The sequence below is a fragment of the Lacerta agilis genome, chromosome 8, assembly GCF_009819535.1.
Source record: "Lacerta agilis isolate rLacAgi1 chromosome 8, rLacAgi1.pri, whole genome shotgun sequence".
NCBI lineage: Eukaryota > Metazoa > Chordata > Lepidosauria > Squamata > Lacertidae > Lacerta > Lacerta agilis.
This window is the reverse complement of record NC_046319.1, coordinates 63,559,886-63,577,821: the sequence shown is the minus strand read 5'-3', so window position 1 is coordinate 63,577,821 and position 17,936 is coordinate 63,559,886. Positions and strand designations below refer to the sequence as shown.

At 46.9% G+C, this 17,936-nt stretch overlaps 1 protein-coding gene across 8 annotated transcripts in view; it reads left to right on the top strand.

Annotated features, from left to right (window-relative positions):
- Positions 1–8,499: 8,499 nt before the first annotated feature.
- LOC117051497 (mitochondrial peptide methionine sulfoxide reductase-like) overlaps positions 8,500–17,936 on the top strand; it is a 43,658-nt gene continuing 34,221 nt past the window's right edge. For 2 of the 8 annotated variants that reach the window (XM_033157919.1, XM_033157916.1), the window contains exon 1: positions 16,358–16,503. In XM_033157919.1, coding sequence (XP_033013810.1) covers positions 16,362–16,503 — 142 coding nt within the window. In that variant the 5' untranslated portion in view covers positions 16,358–16,361. Of the gene's footprint in view, positions 8,637–15,910; positions 16,186–16,353; positions 16,504–17,011; positions 17,036–17,936 lie in introns of those variants that run through there. The other 6 variants (XM_033157921.1, XM_033157917.1, XM_033157920.1 and 3 more) reach the window with 6 other exon arrangements.

The following is a 17,936-nucleotide window of genomic DNA, read 5'->3' as shown; positions in this document are numbered from 1 at the left end:
GGTTTCCCAAACTCTGCCCTCCAGCTGTTTTTGGACCACAATTCCCATCATCCCTGGGCAGGGATGATGGGAGTTGTAGTCCAAAAACAGCTGGAGGGCCAAGTTTGGCAAACCCTGATCCAGTCCAACACACTGCAGTGCAGGAATATACAGCTGTCCCATACAGGAATCATGCTTGAACATCAGCCATGCCAGCTGAGGCTGATGGGATCTGGAGTCCAACAGCAGCAGGAAGGCTAGCACTTACAGTGCTACCTCGGCTGTCGAACATAATCTGTTCTGCAAGACTGTTCGACTTCTGAAACATTTGACAACCAAGGCACAAAGGGCGGTCTGCAAAGTCAATGGAGAAAATAATTTTAAAAATGCAGCAGAAGCCATTCGACTTCCGAGGCGTGTTCGAAAACAGAGGTACCACTGTATTTGAATTCCTTCAGAGGAGGGATCACTGGAGAAGTGGTTCACACACACTTAAAGCACATTTAAAGTACACGGCTTCTCTCAAAGAATCCTGGGTACTGTAGTTTGTTAAGGGTGCTGGGAATTGTAGCTTGGTAAGAGGGAAACTACAGTTCCCTGGATTCTTTCTGTTATTATTACTATTATATTTATACTCTGCCTTTACTCCACAGAGCTCAGGGCAGTGTAGCATTTCTCTAAAGGAAAGGGCAAAAGCAGAGCTGGTGAGGGGTGTGACCTGGTAAGGGAAGCGGTGGAGCTCGGAGAGAGAGTCCTGAGGGCCAGGCGGAGAGGCCTGAAGGGCCATGCCGCTGATGCAGATGATTCTGTAAAGTCAGCAGCATGTTCAGTACTAAAGAGAACAGCAGATCAGGAGAAAAGCAAAAAAAATCAAAGGCAGAAGCAGCCATTTTGATTAAGATCCTAAATCAACACGCTATACCTATTTCCCACCCCACTGAGCGACAAATGTCCCTATTTGGAGCTTGGTGTTCTCTCCCCCCCCCCCATTTCCCCCATCTATATTACTTTCTGAGCACGTTGATTGTGACCTAAATTGCTTGCACTGGGATTTTAATTCATTCTCAGCTGCAGTAATCACTTGAATTTAAGATTCCCTTCCCCTCCCAAACACGCAGTTTTACTCTGCAATTTAATCCACAATGCAATTTCCCCCACCGATGGATCCTTTTAATGACACAGCCGCTCCTGCCACAAAGCACCACATCCCTCCCCCATGGAGTTTCCTTTATGCGTTTCATGTCATTTCAACATTATTGGAGAATCTAATGAACTCAGAGCTATCTGGTTCAGCTGCCATTGTGCGGGCCACGGAGGAGGGTTTCACTTCACGTGGTCTCTCCATCTTTGTTTTATTTCAGTTGTAGGTGTTTTCGTTCGGGGGTCGCTGGGCCCATCATCTCTCCCCCCGCTTTTTCTTCTGATGTAGTCCACTGGCCACTGTCACTTGGATCAGGAAAGAGGACAAAACAGCTGATCATCTGTCTTTGTCATCTTCTAAGACCTTGAATGTGGGTGATGCTGATGTTAAGCCTGGAAGACACACTAAAGGATATGGATCGATGCTACGCTGGGTCTATCAACATTGCGGAAGGGCTTCAGCTCATGTGGTAGAGCAGGCATAGGCAAACTCGGCCCTCCAGATGTTTTTGAGACTATAATTCCCATCATCCCTGACCACTGGTCCTGTTAGCTAGGGATGATGGGAGTTGTAGTCCCAGAGTGGCTGGGGAAACTCAGTCAGATGGGCGGGGTACGAATAATAAATTATTATTATTAATAATCATTATATTCCCTATGCCTGTGATAGAGCATCTGCTTTGCATGCAGAAGGTCCCTGGTTCTTTTTCTTTTTTTTGAAATAATGTTCATTTGATTTTACAAGTGAAGAATTATAACAATACAAAATACGTATCCATACTTAAGAGATTTCTCCGAATCTCCAGACTTCCCACCCTCCATGGGTCCTTTCGTCAACCTTTTCAACTGCATATTATTTCATAATCCATGTTTTATATCTCTTCATATTCATGATATTACAAGTGTTATTAAAATCCTGCTAATGTTTTCTTCTGCTTACAGTGGTCTCCTAAACAAATTACATTCCCCCCCCCATTCTTTATTGAAGTTTTTGTCTTCTTGCTTCCCAAGCTTTCTGGTCAGTTTTGCCATTTTGGCATACTCCAACAGCTTGTTTTGCCATTCCTCTCTGGTAGGGACTTGTTCTTCTTTCTTCTTTCTTTCTCTGGGCTAGTAGCATCAGTGCAGCTGTAGTCACATACATAAAAAGTCTTTTCTGCTCCTTTGGGATATATGTGTGTGTGTGTGTGTGTGTGTGTGTGTGTGGTTATTTTAAACATTTTCCCTAATTCATTATATATCATCTCCCATAATGCTTTATTACCTTACATGACCACCACATATTGTTAAAGGTACCTTCTTTCTCTTTACATTTCCAGCAGGTGTTTGTACTTCAGAAGGTCCCTGGTTCAGTCCCTGGCATCTCCAGGTAGGGCTGGGAACATCTTCTGCCTGAACCCCTAGAGAGCCATTGGCAGCCAGTGGAGACATTACTAATGGTCTGGCTCATTGTAAGGCATCTTCCTATGTTTCTAGGTACAAAAGGCAGCAGAATGTGGGATTGAGGTGGCAGAATGGAGGCGGTGCCGTTTTTGAAAGCTCCTTCAAGTAAAAATTTACTGCAGGTAGAAAATGAGTCCATCAAGGAGAAGGGTTCTAGTTCTGTCCTCCCCCTGCTGTGCTAGGTTTCTAGAGATTTATTTCTGTTTTTACATAGGGACACATTTGTATGCCCCCCCCCGACACCACTGGTCATTGGTACAGTATCTGTAGCTTCTCAGGAGTCCCCCACCTCATTCTTCCAGCCGTAAGTGTAATCTGGTGGGTATGGTACAAAAACACAGCCATGCACTTGAGCAGGTCAGCCAGAGCTTGGTTCACCTCTGGACTTCAGGGGTGTCCCAGGCGATTAGTTTTTCAGTGGGCTCCAGTCATCTTGGTACCATGTTGCCCTCCCCTATGAGCCATAGAACCAGAATTTATCATGTAAAACAAGCAAACAGAGGCCAACTTTATCTTCCCCCAGGTTCCTCTGCTGAATGAAGTGAGAAGTGAGCAGCTACTAGGAAGAGGGCCTTTTCAGTGGTGGCATCCTGCTTATGGAATAATAATAATAATAATAATAATAATAATAATAATAATAATAATAATAATTTTATTATTTGTACCCCGCCCATCTGGCCGGATCCCCCCAGCCACTCTGGGCAGCTTCCAACAAATATTAAAATACATTAAAATATCACAGATTTAAAACTTCCCTAAACAGGGCTGCCTTCAGGTATTTTCTGAATGTCAAGTAGTTGCTTATCTCTTTGACCTCTGATGGGAAGGCTCACCTGGCAACGGGGAACCTGTGGCCCTGCAGCCGTTCCTGGACTGCAACTCCCATCATCCCTGACCATGCTGGCTGGGGCAGATGGGAGCTAGAGTCCAACAATATCTGGAGGTTTGCCAGGTTCCCCAACCCTGGCCCAGACCCTGATCTTTAAGTTGCCATCTTGAGGACCTTTTGGTTCTCCCAGGTTCTTTGCAGCACAATCCCACCCAGCTCTTCAGTTTCTGCGCCAAGTTCCCCCTTGCTGCGATTTATGCTGCTTTTATTTGTTATAGTTTGCTGTGGTTTATGCTTATTTTAGTTGTGCTCTGCTTTGCCAGGCTTTTGTTGGTTTCATAATTTATCTTGATTTTAGAGGTTTTTATTGAGAACTGTATTTTATTCCTTACAGAAACCGCCCAGAGCACTTAGGTGGATGGGCGGCATAAAGATGAAACGAATGAATGAATTGGTTTCATTTATACAGGTAGGAGGCTCCTTTTGCTGCTGGATGACACATAATTTGGATTGCCTTCCCCCATAATTTTCTTTTTTCATCTCATCTCGCCTGTTTATTTGTATGTTGTTTCCCCATAAGATAGTGCCCAAAGTGGCCCACAACAACTCAAATAAACAGTAACAACTAAAAAAACATGAGAAACAATTACAAATCATAATATAAATAAATGTGTGCGCACAAAAACCAATCCATGCAACATTTTGAAAAACAATGCAAATAAATTAATTCAACAAACAACATTGTATAAAGCAATACAAAAGAGCAAGCCTAGTTTTTGAACTTAGCACGGGACAAATGACTGCATACCCACTATATGTTTAAAGCACACACCCTGCTTGGGAATCATAGTCTGCTCTTCACAAAGCAACAACAACAACAACAACAACAACAACATATTATTATTATTATTATTATTATTATTATTATTATTTCCACCCTGACCATCTGGCTGGGTTTCCCCAGCCACTCTGGGCGGCTCCCAACAGAATTAAAAGTACAATAAAACATTAAACATCAAACATTAAAAACCTCCAGGGCTGCCTTCAGATGTCTTCTAAAAGTCAGGTAGTTGCTTATTGCCTTGACATCTGCTGGGAGGGCGTTCCACAGGGTGGGCGCCACTACCGAGAAGGCCCTCTGCCTGATTCCCTGCAACCTCACTTCTTGGAGTGAGGGAACCGCCAGAAGGCCCTCGGCGCTGGACCTCAGTGTCTGGGCTGAACAATGGGCGTGGAGATGCTCCTTCAGGTATACTGGGCTGAGGCCATTTACAGTAGGGTTTTAAAGGTCAACACCAACACTTTAAATTGTGCTCAGAAACATACTGGGAGCCAATGTAGGTCTTTCAGGACCAGTGTTATATGGTCTCGGCGGCCACTCCCAGTCACCAATCTAGCTGCCGTATTCTGGATTAGCTGCCGTTTCCAAGTCACTTTCAACGGTAGCCCCATGTAGAGCTCATTGCAGTAGTCCAAGTGGGAGATAACTAGAGCATGCACCACTCTGGCAGGAGAAATGGATAAATGTTGGGGTGTGTGTGTGTGTGTATGATGTTATGGCCCAAAAGGAAGTGAAGCAAGCAAGGAGGAAGACAAAGGGCTGCAGTCAGAGCTAAAATTCCCAGAGTGGTTTAACAGGCATTCCCACTTCCCATGGGAATTGGGCAGCTCTGTGATGGGGGAAGAGGCATCTCCTAACAAGTCTCTGAAGAGCCAGTGTGGTGTAGTGGTTAAGAGCAGTAGACTCGTAATCTTTTGAACCGGGTTCGCGTCTCCGCTCCTCCACATGCAGCTGCTGGGTGACCTTGGGCTAGTCACACTTCTCTGAAGTCTCTCAGCCCCACTCACCTCACAGAGTGTTTGTTGTGGGGGAGGAAGGGAAAGGAGAATGTTAGCCGCTCTGAGACTCCTTCGGGTAGTGATACAGCGGGATATCAAATCCAAACTCTTCTTCTTCTTCTGCACCTTTAACAAACCACACTTCCTTGGATTCTTTGGGGGAAGAAGCCATGCCTGTTTAAAGTGCTTTAAATGTATAGTGCAGATGGGCGCCGTAGAAGAAGGAAGCTGCTGATTGTAAATAAGAAGGCAGGCAGGCAGGCAGGTGAGGACAGACTGAAGCTGGTAGGACAGAGCCCATTTCCCCCTCAAGGATCAGCCTAGGCTACTGCCCTGAGCTCTTTCCCTGCAGCCTGGGTGGAAATTACAATAAGGAATTGCATCCTCCCCTGAATGGCTTTTTGCTCAGCCTGGCTCTGTTCATTGGTTGTGGCTTTTTGGCTCTTCATTACTGCTCAGGCTTCTCCCTCCTCCAGATTTCACTCTTTCCCATCTCCTTTCCACACAAAAAAAGGAGAGTTAAATCAAAACAAAGGAGTTACGAGCACAATTAGCAGAGCAAATGGAAGTGAGGGAGAAGAAAGCAAGAGAGCTGTGAAGTAGGGGGTGTCTCCCTCTTTCTCTCTCCGCTGGCAAGAGTGTTATTAGGCACTCACAAAGATTCCTTATTAAATGCCTTTTGACATCAAGTAGGAAATTATAGGACGTGTGCATTCATTCACTCACTCAGGTGACAATTGAGCCCTGGCTGCCACACTCAGGGAGGGGGGGGATGGGGGGGGGAGGATAATAAAGCAGGTAATGGAATAAAAGCAAAAGACAGCAGGTTTATAAATCATGTTTCCAAAGCATTTTTTTTTCCACCATCGAGCAACAATATCTCTTAGATCTGAAACAAGAGATGGAAATGAGAAAAGCCGATGGTGGATTAAGGACAACACTGCATCTCTGTATTTATTTAGTCCTTTCCAACGTAAGATGCTACCTTATGCATGGGGCTGCCCTTGAAGACTGTTCAGAAATATCGGTTGGTTCGGCCCTATTATCTGGGGCCACACACACACACACACACACACACACTATATATATTCCAAACACATGACTTCACGCAATCCTGGGAACTGCAGTTCACCCAACGCAGAGTTACAATTCCCTGCCCTCTTCACAAAACAACAGGGCCCAAGATTATTTGGGGGAAGCCATGTGCTTTAACTGCGTGGGGCGTAGGTGCCAACTCCCTGGGGCCCTTGGTGCCCGAGCACCCACAAAACTCCCCATGAAGGGACCAGGCACCCACAAATTTTGGTGCCAGGGCCATTCACCCTGGGCACACACAGTTGTGGGGCAAAGTTGGCACCCCTGGTATGGGATATGCGCAGCAATAGACTTGCTGGTCCAGTTCTATTTGGCCTGGGTCCAAGAAGCTTCACTGGCTTCCAGTGCGTCTCTGGGAACTATCTGAGGTATTCGTTGGGATCTTACAAGCCCGAAGCCACAAGGGAGGGGCAACCATTTCCCCTTTCCATTTAAAAAGGTGATCAGGAAGAGACAATGCAAGAGAAAGTCTGCCTCCACCTGCCACCCAACTCCAGCAATGGAATGTTCTCTCCAGTGAGGCCTGCCTAACATCTTTCAGCACCAGGTTAAGACCTTTCTCTTTTCCAAGGCCTGTTGTCTTTGTCCATGGAGTTTTCTTGGCAGGGATACTGGAGTGGCTTGCCAGTTCCTACTCCAAGTGAGGAGGAATTAAAGAACCTTTTAATGAGGGTGAAAGAGGAGAGCGCAAAATATGGTCTGAAGCTCAACATCAAAAAAACTAAGATCATGGCCACTGGTCCCATCACCTCCTGGCAAATAGAAGGGGAAGAAATGGAGGCAGTGAGAGATTTCACTTTCTTGGGTTCCATGATCACTGCAGATGGTGACAGCAGTCACGAAATTAGAAGACGCCTGCTTCTTGGGAGAAAAGCAATGACAAACCTAGACAGCATCTTAGAAAGCAAAGACATCACCTTGCCGACAAAGGTCCGTATAGTTAAAGCTATGGTTTTCCCAGTAGTAATGTACGGAAGTGAGAGCTGGACCATCAAGAAGGCTGATCGCCGAAGGATTGATGCTTTTGAATTACGGTGCTGGAGGAGATTCTTGAGAGTCCCATGGACTGCAAGAAGATCAAACCTATCCATTCTCAAAGAAATCAGCCCTGAGTGCTCACTAGGAGGACAGATCCTGAAGTTGAGGCTCCAGTACTTTGGCCACCTCATGAGAAGAGAAGACTCCCTGGAAAAGACCCTGATGTTGGGAAGGATGGAGGGCACAAGGAGAAGGGGACGACAGAGGATGAGATGGTTGGACAGTGTTCTCGAAGCTACTAACATGAGTTTGGCCAAACTGCGAGAGGCAGTGAAGGATAGGCGTGCCTGGCGTGCTCTGGTCCATGGGGTCACAAAGAGTCGGACACGACTGAACGACTGAACAACAACAACTTTTCCAAGGCATCTGGTGGATTGTGAGTTTATCATGGCTCAGATACCACTGATCGTTTTACTGGTGTTACTGCTGTGATTCTGATGCTGCCCCATGATTTTAAGCGATCAAATGTTTTTAAATGAACCAACTAAACCCTGCAGCCTTTATTGTTACATTGCGCTTTTTGGGGACGCTCCTTACAGATTCTTAAATATTAAGCATCTTAGAAACTCTTTTAAATACAAGACTATATAGCACTATATATTTAAAGCAGTGTCACGCCACTTTAAATAGCTGTGGCTTCCCCCACAGAATCCGGTTCATTAAGAAAGATAGCGTTGTGAGGAGAGCCCCTGTTCTCCTACAGCTCCCAGAGTTAAACCACTTCGGAGAATGGAATCTCTGTGATAGGGAACAGCAGCCTTAGCAAACTACACTTCCCAGGATTCCTTGGGGAGTGGGGAAGCCCTGACTTTTAAAGTGGTATGACACTGCATTAAACGTACAGTGCAGACGTGACCCGAATTAGTAAACATACATGGGGTGTTTGTGTATGTGTGTAAATTTCAAACGCTGAGGTGACAGGATCAACGAAAGGCAGAAAAGTAAGTAGCGAGTGGGCTCCGAGTCCTGACGACGAAAGCACCGACTTTGGCATGGAGGCGGGTGGATCTCCCAACAGCCCACCCCGCCCCTTGCGCCGCTTGAAGCTTCATCAGCCTCACGCACCACTTTACGTCACACTTCCCGCCCCTTGGCCCCGCCCACCTCTTATCCCGTGCCTGAGACATTGAAAAGTGGAAGCTGGCTACTTAATTGCACGTGGGTAGCGGTGGGTCCCCCCCGTTGTTGAACTCCGACGCCATGCCTGGTGATGTACGGATGCCCTCTCGGGAAGAGGCTCTGCTAGGCAGATCTGAGGCAATCGTAGTGTCAGGTACGGGAAGAGAGAGACCCACGCGTGTCCCTGTATTTTCATGGGGTGGGTGCCGCCGAGGTGGGAGTGGGCTTAAGAAATCCCCACCCACCATGATCAGTTATGCTTTCTTTCTCTCCTTTACTCGCCCGTGTCTATCTCACAAGGCACAAGCGCCTCCCGGCTAGGAAAAAAGGGAACGCCAGTCATTTAAGGCAGGGAAGCTCCCCGTGGGGTTTGCTCCCGAGTAGACCTGCACGGGACCGGGCTGTTCCTGATCGTTGGCAGAGAAGAGCAAGGAGAATCCAACGCCGTGTAGCTCAAGGGTCTTTAGATCCCAGGTCCTTAGAGCAGAGATTGCAGGAGGGATCCGGCACGCACGCGCGCGCACTCCCGTGGCGCTCCGGAGGAAGTTTTGAGCCTCCAGGAGCGCTTGGAATGTGCGTTGTTTTGTGGTTTGCAAACTGGCTCTGACGCACGACGCTCCCGGGGCAGAGAAATCGGGAGCTGGGATTTGCACCCCAAAATAAGTTACGGGTGTGCAGGCTTCCGTTCGTTATCCAAGCTGCTCGAATAAGGGGCTGGCCGCATGGGCGTAGCCAAGGGAGGGGCAGCTGCCCCACCCCCCAGTCCAATAAAAATCTATAAAAATACATAGCAAACGGAGTTTCTGTGTCCCCCCCCCAAAAAGGCCTGTGCCCCATAACAAAAATCCTGGCTACGCCCATGGCTGGGTGTGGAGAGTGTATGGTTCTTTCCAAAATGGTAGATCTAGGGGAGAGGGTGGGGGGGCCCTCCTTTTCCAGGCTTACTATTGTATTCTGCGTATTACCTGCAAAACTGAACTTTTGGGTGGAGGTGAATAATATGAGATGTAGAAGACTTCTTCCTATAAAAGACTGATGAGTCAATGTGGTGTAGAGAATGTCTCACAGGTCACATTAGTGCCATCATACATTTAGAGCACATGACGATTCCCCCCCCCCCCCATGAATCCTGGGAGCTGTCGTTTACTCCTCAGAGAACAGTTCCCAGAATTTTTAACAACCCAAAGGTTCCCGGGGTTCTTTAGGGAAAGTCCAATGCTATACAGTGGGTGTGACCTCAGACTATGGCTGCTGAGAACCCAGGTCCAAATCCCCGTGCCCAGCCATGAAAAGCTCACTGGGTGACTTTGGGACAACCTACCTTACAGGGTTGTGATATTAACACTGAGAACCGTGCACGCTGTGTTATCTCCCTGGTGGAAGTGGGACAGGAATGCAAAGCAGTGTAATAAAGTGATTATTGACAGCAAAGGCTGAAGTCCAAGGGAGACAGCATGCTTGACCTCGGTGCTTCCTGAAGCTCACACAGTCTAAAGTTCTAGTTTGTGCATGCAGTAGATAAGATTGTAAAGCCTCCTTGTCTGTTCCATTTCTAATTAGCGCTAAGGAGCAGCCTGGTTAAATGTTTCCCCATTTGGCAAAGAAGGGATAGTACACATTCAAAACAGTATCAGGGAGAAGGCTAAGCTAGAACTCCTCACCCTGATTTCTAGTTTGGATCCCTCCCCCAGAGAAAAGTAATTCATCTCTGTCCCACCCACCCACCGCTGCCATCTGAAGTGGTAGATTCCAAGAGTTGACCATTGCATCAAATGTTTATTACAGTACTTAAAAAAAAATCCCACCTTTCCCCCAAGGAAATGTAGATGGTGTATAGGACTGGGCAATACCTGGTTTTCAACACCACAATATATCACCAGCTAAGCATCGCAATATTCCAATAGATCATGATGTCGGAAATAAGGATGGAGCTATGTTGAGACATTCGCTGGCTTCACAGTTTCCCCCGCATTGTGATTTCTGCATAACACACATGCACACACCGTGATTCATGGTACAGTATATTGCTAGGTCAAAAATTATGAAGCAGATATCAAGCTACAGACTTCATATGGACTGGTTTTGGACAAAATATTGCCCAGCCTTGATGGTGCACATGCCCCCTTCCCTTCTCATTTGCTCCTCATGGCCACACTGCAAGGTAGGTTAGGCTAAGAGATAGGAAACTGCCTCATGCAAAGTGCACATATAGCTCATTGTTTACACTGGTGGTAGTGAACCTCTGGCCTCAGCTATGCCCACTGGACCTCCCTGTTTGGCCCGTGAGGCCATTTTGGACAAGCCACACCCACCTGCTACACACCTGGTGTCATGTATGATGTCAGGGGCAGAGCTGGTAGAGCTTCGTGAGCCTGAACGATCCGCTGATTGTCGGGGATTTCAAGCACCGCACTGGGCTGTATGCAAGCTCCAACCATCACCCGATAGTTGGGCTTAGGCCTGCACAGCTTAGGTGCACATCAGATGAGTTGCTTGATGTTGCTGCGAAGTCAGGTGATTGTCAGGTGGGCAGCCTCGCAAGGGAGAGGGGAGATAAGGATCTGGTCTGTCAGCTGAATCCAGTTCCTAACCGCTGGCCAAACCCTCTATAGTATACGAAGGATGGGGAACCTGTGGCCCTCTGGCTCCCACCAGCCCCAGTCAGCATGGATGTTGGGGACAACGAAAGAGTCAAGCAACCTTTGAAGGACCAAAGGTTTCCTATCTCTGCTCTTCCTTGGCTGGTAGCTCTAAAACCCTAGAAGTCTTCCCTAGTCCTACTTAAGGGATACTGGGGCAGTCTGCATACAAAGCAAGTGATTTGTCATACTGACTCTGAGATGGTGTAGCCACTGCACCACACTTCCTCTGTGCTTATAGGAGTTAGAACCAATTAGAAAGCTAAACTGGCCTTTCAGAGTGTGGTGCCCCAGTCTTCTTTTGTCTATGCCTTTGTTTAAAAATTGGGTCTCTGCTTGTTTTTCATTGAGGAAGGTGGTGAAAAGAGTGTGGCTTTCTTCTTCTTCTTCTTCTTTTAGTAAGGGCCTTTGCTCACGTTTCTATCCCACCCTTAAGGCTGTCCTAAGAGCCCTGCTGGAGCCAGGCAAAGGCTTATCCAGCATTCTGTTTCTAGAGCGGGCAAACACTGGGTACTTGTGGGAAGACCCCAAGCAGGACATGAATGCGAAAACACTCTCCCACTGTTGTTCTCCAGCAACTGGTACTCAAGAGGGATATGCCACCTCTGATCCTGGATTCGGTATGATGAGCCATTGTGACGAGCACCCGCCCATACAGCCTTGTGGTCCATGAATTTGTCTAGTCCTCTTTGGAAGCCTTCCAAGTTGGTGGACATCACTAAATCTTCAGAGGGCAAATTCCATAATTGAACTACAGCACTCTGCAAAAAAAGTGCATTCTCTTCTCTGTCCTGAATTTTCAGCTTCATGGGATGATCCTGAATTCTAGTATTAAGGGGGTGGGGAACCACTCTCTTTCCACTTTCACCACACCAGGCACATTAGTTTTATATGCCTCAGCCATGCCCCTCTTCCTCACCCTTTTTCTAAGCTAAAAACCCCAAACCTTGTCACTGTTCCTATATGGTGAGCAGCAGGGAGATTGAGGCACAACCCCATCCACCCGCATTCATGATAAATTTTATTTGTATATTATTTTTTGTATTATAGATTATATTTCTATTAATTAAGTAGGGGAAGGGCAACAGCTCAGTGATAGAGCATCTTCTTCACATGCAGAAGGCCAGGTTAGCAGGACTGGGACTGCCCCCTGCATGAAACCCTGGAGTGCTGCTGCCAGTCAGAGCAGACAATATGCAGCTAGATGGACCGGTGATCTGATTCTGTATGAGGCAGCTTCGAGTGCTCTTAATATTTTCATAGCGTTCATTAGCACTGTGACTGAGCTCAAGAACTGTGTGTGAAAGTACAGTGGTACCTCTGGTTACTTACTTAATTCGTTCCAGAGGTCCGTTCTTAACCTGAAGCACCACTTTAGCTAATGGGGCCTCCCACTGCCGCTGCGCTGCCAGAGCACAATTTCTGTTCTTAACCTGAAGCGTTGTTTCTGGGTTAGCGGAGTATGTAACCTGAAGCGTATGTAACCCGAGGTACCACTGTAATGCCGTCATGAGCTGGACAGGGTGAGTTGGACATGTGCTCTCAGTAGAGGAAGAGCTCTGAGCTACATTGCTTCAGATCCTGAAGGTCCAACTGAGTTCTTCTTACAAGCAATAAAAGAAAATAATGACTTGACCATCATTTGATGCACTTTGCATTTCAGATAAGCTTTGTCGATCACCTGGAGATGGTGTGAGCATGTTTTATGCTCGCTCCGTAACTTGTGTTATCTATTATTATTATTATTATTATTATTATTATTATTATTATCATCTTTGTGCTGGAATGAATGGGTGGGTGGTTATATGCATTGGGGGGGGGGAATTGCTTGCTGATTCCCCAGCTGCTCTTCCCAAGAGAGTGTCATCCCTGTTTACATTCTGAACATGTGCCAAGGGCCTGTGCTATGGAATGATACTGATTGGGGATGGGGTATACTGCACTCTCCATGGCAACAGATAAGTGTTGCTAGGAGACAGCGGAGGAATAAAAGGCTGGGAGGGATGCCCAGCAGCCTTCCTACCCCTCCTCCTCCTCCTCCTCCTCCTCCTCCTCCTCCTCCTCGTCTTCCACTCTCTCCCCAAAGTGTCTTTTGGAACAAGATTATTCCTGAAACGTGGCGACTGCAATTGCAACCATCACATGGTAGCGCAAGGCGATGGAGGAGCCGGGAGCATCTGAAGACCGGGTTTCTTTTTTTGCACATCTATCATGCAATAATGTCAGTCGCCATTAACCCCTGTAGTCTTGCTTGGTACAAAGGCACTTGTATGACCTTCTGCCATGTCTGTAAGAAATGAAAAGGTGCTCACCAGTGGTGGGGCATCTTGCTTAGGAACACAGGAAGCTGCCTTCTGCTGAGTCCCATTGTCTACACAGGCTGGCAGTGACTTTCTAAGATTTCAGGCCTAGAGTCTCTTCCATCACTACCCGAAGATGTTGGTGACTGAACTGGGCACCTTCTATAAGCTGAGCAGATGCACATTTAAAGCACCCCCTAATTTTTTTTTTGTTGGAAATTGTAGTTTATCCTTTACAGAAGCTACAATTCCCAGCGCTCTTGAAGACTACAGTTCCTATGGTTCTTTAAATGTATGGTGTGTACGCAGCCTAAGTATTTGCATGGAAACGTCGGAAGCTGCCTAACCCTGAGTCAGACCATTGGTTCCTCTAGCTTAGTAATGTCTAAATTGACTGGTAGTAGCTCTCGAGGGTTTCAGGCAGGGAATTTCTCCAAGTCCTACATGGAGCAGGCAGGGTTTGAACTTGGGACCTTCTGCATGCAAAATCAGAAGCTCTGCCACTGAGCCACAGCCCCTTTGTTTTAGATTATGAATGCAGTGCAGAAGAAGATGCTGGGTGTTGCTATAGTTCCGTTGATCATAAGATGTACCCTACTGAATTGGAATGAAGGTCCACCCACCCCACTGTGGCAAGTTAGATTATTCTGTGCTTTGCAATGGAGAAGATTCCTAGCTTTAGTTCCTGGCAAGGGCTGGAAAAGACCTTCAGTCTGGACTGCTGATCACTCACAGTGTGGCACTGCCTCACCTTGGACTGCCCAAGTCAAAAGGGGAAGATGAGGGTCTGCTGAGTGGACGTTTGCCGAGCGCAAGGGGCATGGTGGTGAATTCAAGAGCCTTGCAGAGGATGTTTGTATTGCCAGATTCAAAACTATGGAGACTGATGGGAGGGCATGCTGGTGAAGGCACAACAAAGCAGGCCTGGGAAGTGTTGTGGCAAAGCATGTACCTTGCATTCTGAAGCTTCCTGGCTCAACAACACTTAGTGGAAGCCTAGGCATGTTCACACAGAAGTAGGACCCGGTGTGGTCACTGAGACCTGTTCCAGGTAAATGTGCCTATGATTGCAGCCGCCAGTTTTTTGTTGCAGCTGACTAACACAGTCGACTCTCTGGAACTCATAATCTTGAAACAGCACCGGTGCTCTTTCTACTCAGATGGCCAGTTTGCCACCTCGACGTCAGTGCAAGAAGATCTTGGATTGCGTCTCAGCTGAACTGGTTGCAAATCGACTTGCAAACAGACCAGGTTTTTTAAAACAATAATAACTTCTCCCTATTCTGGTTAGTCCGCTGTTTTTTTTTTTTTAACAAACCAAACGGCTACTTTAATCTCAATCAAGTCATAGAGCTTTTTGTTTCATATGCCTATCTCTACTCCTAGACTTTGGAGCTCCCTCCCTAGAGAAGCTGGACTAGCTCCCTCCTTGCTGTCCTTCTGACGGCAGGTGAAGGCTTTTTTGTTTCCACAGGCTTTGAGGAACTGACTGCTTTTAATGACAGGGCAGGTGCTGTAGTGTTAATTATTGTAATCATATGGTTTTAGATCCTAGATATTCAGCAGTTGCCCTCTGTGCCAACTTTTAAATGCCTGCCTTCTCTATTCCGCCACAATAGTTGGTTTGTTTTTTATTTCTTTTTGCTTTTAACTTTAAAAAAACACAACTTTTTATGATATTGTTTGGCTTTAAGAGGTAGCCGTGTTGGTCTGCCATAGTAAAAACAAAATTAAAAATTAAAAATTAAAAAAAAAAATCCTTCCAGTAGCACGTTAGAGACCAACTAAGTTTGTTCTTGGTATGAGCTTTCGTGTGCATGCACACATTGTTGCAAACCGCTTTGATATTTTTTTCACCTGATACAGCGGTATATAAATAAATTTAAAAAAGGTTTACTTCTACCAATGTTTAATTTTTTTAAAAAAAATTATTGTTTTTTTCTGTGTTTTGAGTTCTTATTTTTACCCCTAAGCCGCCTCAGGTCCCGTCAGGGAAAAAGGCGGGGTATAAAAAAACACATGAATAAACAAATACTTTATATTTCCTTCTGTTTTCCTGGGTACAAAACTTTGCAGCAGTTCCAAGCAAAACAGTGTTACTAGTCTGGGAGAGATTCATATCAGGTACTTAAGAGCAAGCAAGGTATGGATTTGTTATTTAAGTAGCCCCGGTCAGCATAGCCACCAGGGATCAGGAATGATGGGAGTTGTATTCCATCTGGAGGTCCACAGCTTCCTGACCTCTGCCTTAGGAAGAACTATTAGCAGTTTGGTATTTCGGCTCCTTGGCTAATCCTGATCTCTTCTTCAGTGTGTGTTGCCCGGATGCACAAAACACGCGTGCGCATACTGCCGCAGAACTGGCGTGTTTAATGTAAATTTGCTCATTGTCTCCCCTTCTCTTCCTGCCTTCACCGAGTTGTTCTTTCTCTCTCCTCCCTTTCTCTTTCTCTTGCTTTCTCTCGGTCCCATGATGCTTTGCACCTCAGCAAGCTGATGCCATATAAAAAGAGTGGCTGTTTTCCTGCCCGTTCTTCCGATGGCAGAAGGGGGGAAGCAACCCCGGCACCGTTTGGAGGCGAAAGTTGCCAGGCTTCCGACAAGGTCCTCCTTGTCTTGTATTCTCTGGCTCTCTTTATATCCCTCCCGCCCCTTTCCCTGACATCCAGAACCTCTTGTGGATAGAGGGCATGAGGCGGGCACCCACAGGGAGTCCAGGGCGGGTACTGGCCTGAAGGAATTGGGGGACCGCGCACCAGAGGAGGTAAGCTTCCTTGCTTCTGCTGTGTTCTTTTCTTTATCTCTGTGGGTGTTTTTAAATAAATAAACCAGTTGCTGTGAATGTCTACTTTTTTTTTTCTTGGCTAGCTTTCTGGGTTCCGCCAGGCAGGCGTAGAGCGAAAAGGGGGTGGGGGGTGGCATAGAACCACTACAGTTGGGATGAAGGTTGGCAGGGAAGCCGTGAGACAGAGGGAGAGAGAGAATAAAGCTGGCACGGGCTGGAGGTCTGCCAAGGATGCTTGGCAGAGATGCCATGGAAGAATGGGGCAGCCTGGACGCGGCGATGTTGTATGGATGGGAGGTGAGGAAGATATGGTGAAACGCAGGAAGGCAGAGAATAGGAATTACAGACTACTGAATTGGACATTTTCTCGTGTCTACATTTTAATTTTTTTTTATTTTGGAGGGGGGATCCATTTCATATCTGATATTTTTCTCGTGTAGGCTGTTGGTTGGCTCGTTCTGTTTTGTAATATATTTTCAGGCGGAGAGGGTGGGGGTTGCGTTTAGGGAATGTGGCAGTTCCTATGCTGATTGAATTGAATCTGGGCCAAGGAAATTATGTAGCCTGCTTGTTCTCGCTCGGGAAAGGGAGTGAGAGTGAGAGAGAAAAGCAGAGAGACAGGGAGGAGTTGGCTGGGAGCTGCCGGGCTGCCTGGCCACTTTGGCAGCCAAAACATCGAGCCGATCCAAGCGGGCCTCCGTGCCTTTTGACGACTCCTCGGGTTATCTGCTATCTCCCCTTTTGTGGCTCCCCTGCATGGCCCTGGCTTGTTCACGTTGGGCTCCTGAATGGGCAGCGTCCGGAGTCTGTGGCAGGTAGATCGGGACAGGTAGGAAAATCGAGGACCAACTCGCCCATGCTGGGTCTCTAGCATTTCTTTTTGTTCTGCATGCCAGATGGTTGGGTATGATGGTGGGCTGGGCTGGCTGAGTCCTAGGAACATATGATGCTGCCTTGTACGGAGTCAGAATCTTGGTCCCTTCTAGCTCTATATTGCTTACACTGACTGGCAGCACCACTCTCCAGTGCTTCAGATGGAGTTCTTCCCAGCCCTACTTGGAGATGCCAGGGATCGAACCGGGGACCTTCAGCTTGCAAAGCAGGTTTTCCACAAGCCTTCCCAAGCCTGCTTTGTTATTTCTTGACTGGCATCCATTATTTTCCTGATTTCTGCATTTGGCAATGCATTATCCTCTCCATGGCCCTTTTCCTGGGCAAATTCCACCTTGCAGACCCCTGATTTCCCCACCTTTCCCATATGCTTTGTGCACTCTGAGGTTTAGGGACAGTTGAGGCAGAGCCGCAGACATGGCTGCATCTTTTCAGGTTTTGGATTGCCAGTGCAATGCACTGCAAAGCGTATCAGGTGGGTGTGGTCCAGAAAGCCAGAGATAAAACGGGGAAATAGCTCTCTGCTAGAGGGCAGCTTGGGTTGGCTGGAATTCTCCCAATGCAGACATGTGTTAAGGAGAATGTTAGAAAGAGAAGAGAACCACAGTCCTTCCCTCAGCTCTTCTTTACATGTTAACACAGTGCTGATTTATTATATATAGCTGCCACCTGGCTTGTATGCTATATCCTGAGGTACAAAGAGGCTGGGATGCTTTGAAATGCTAATTTCTCTTTTACCAAGTAAGGATTTAAGGAAGCTGGGCAAGCTATGTCTTTGGATGCTCCTTACCTTTCTGTGACAGCGCTGATTTCCTGGTGCCTTTCTTGCCTCTGGAAAC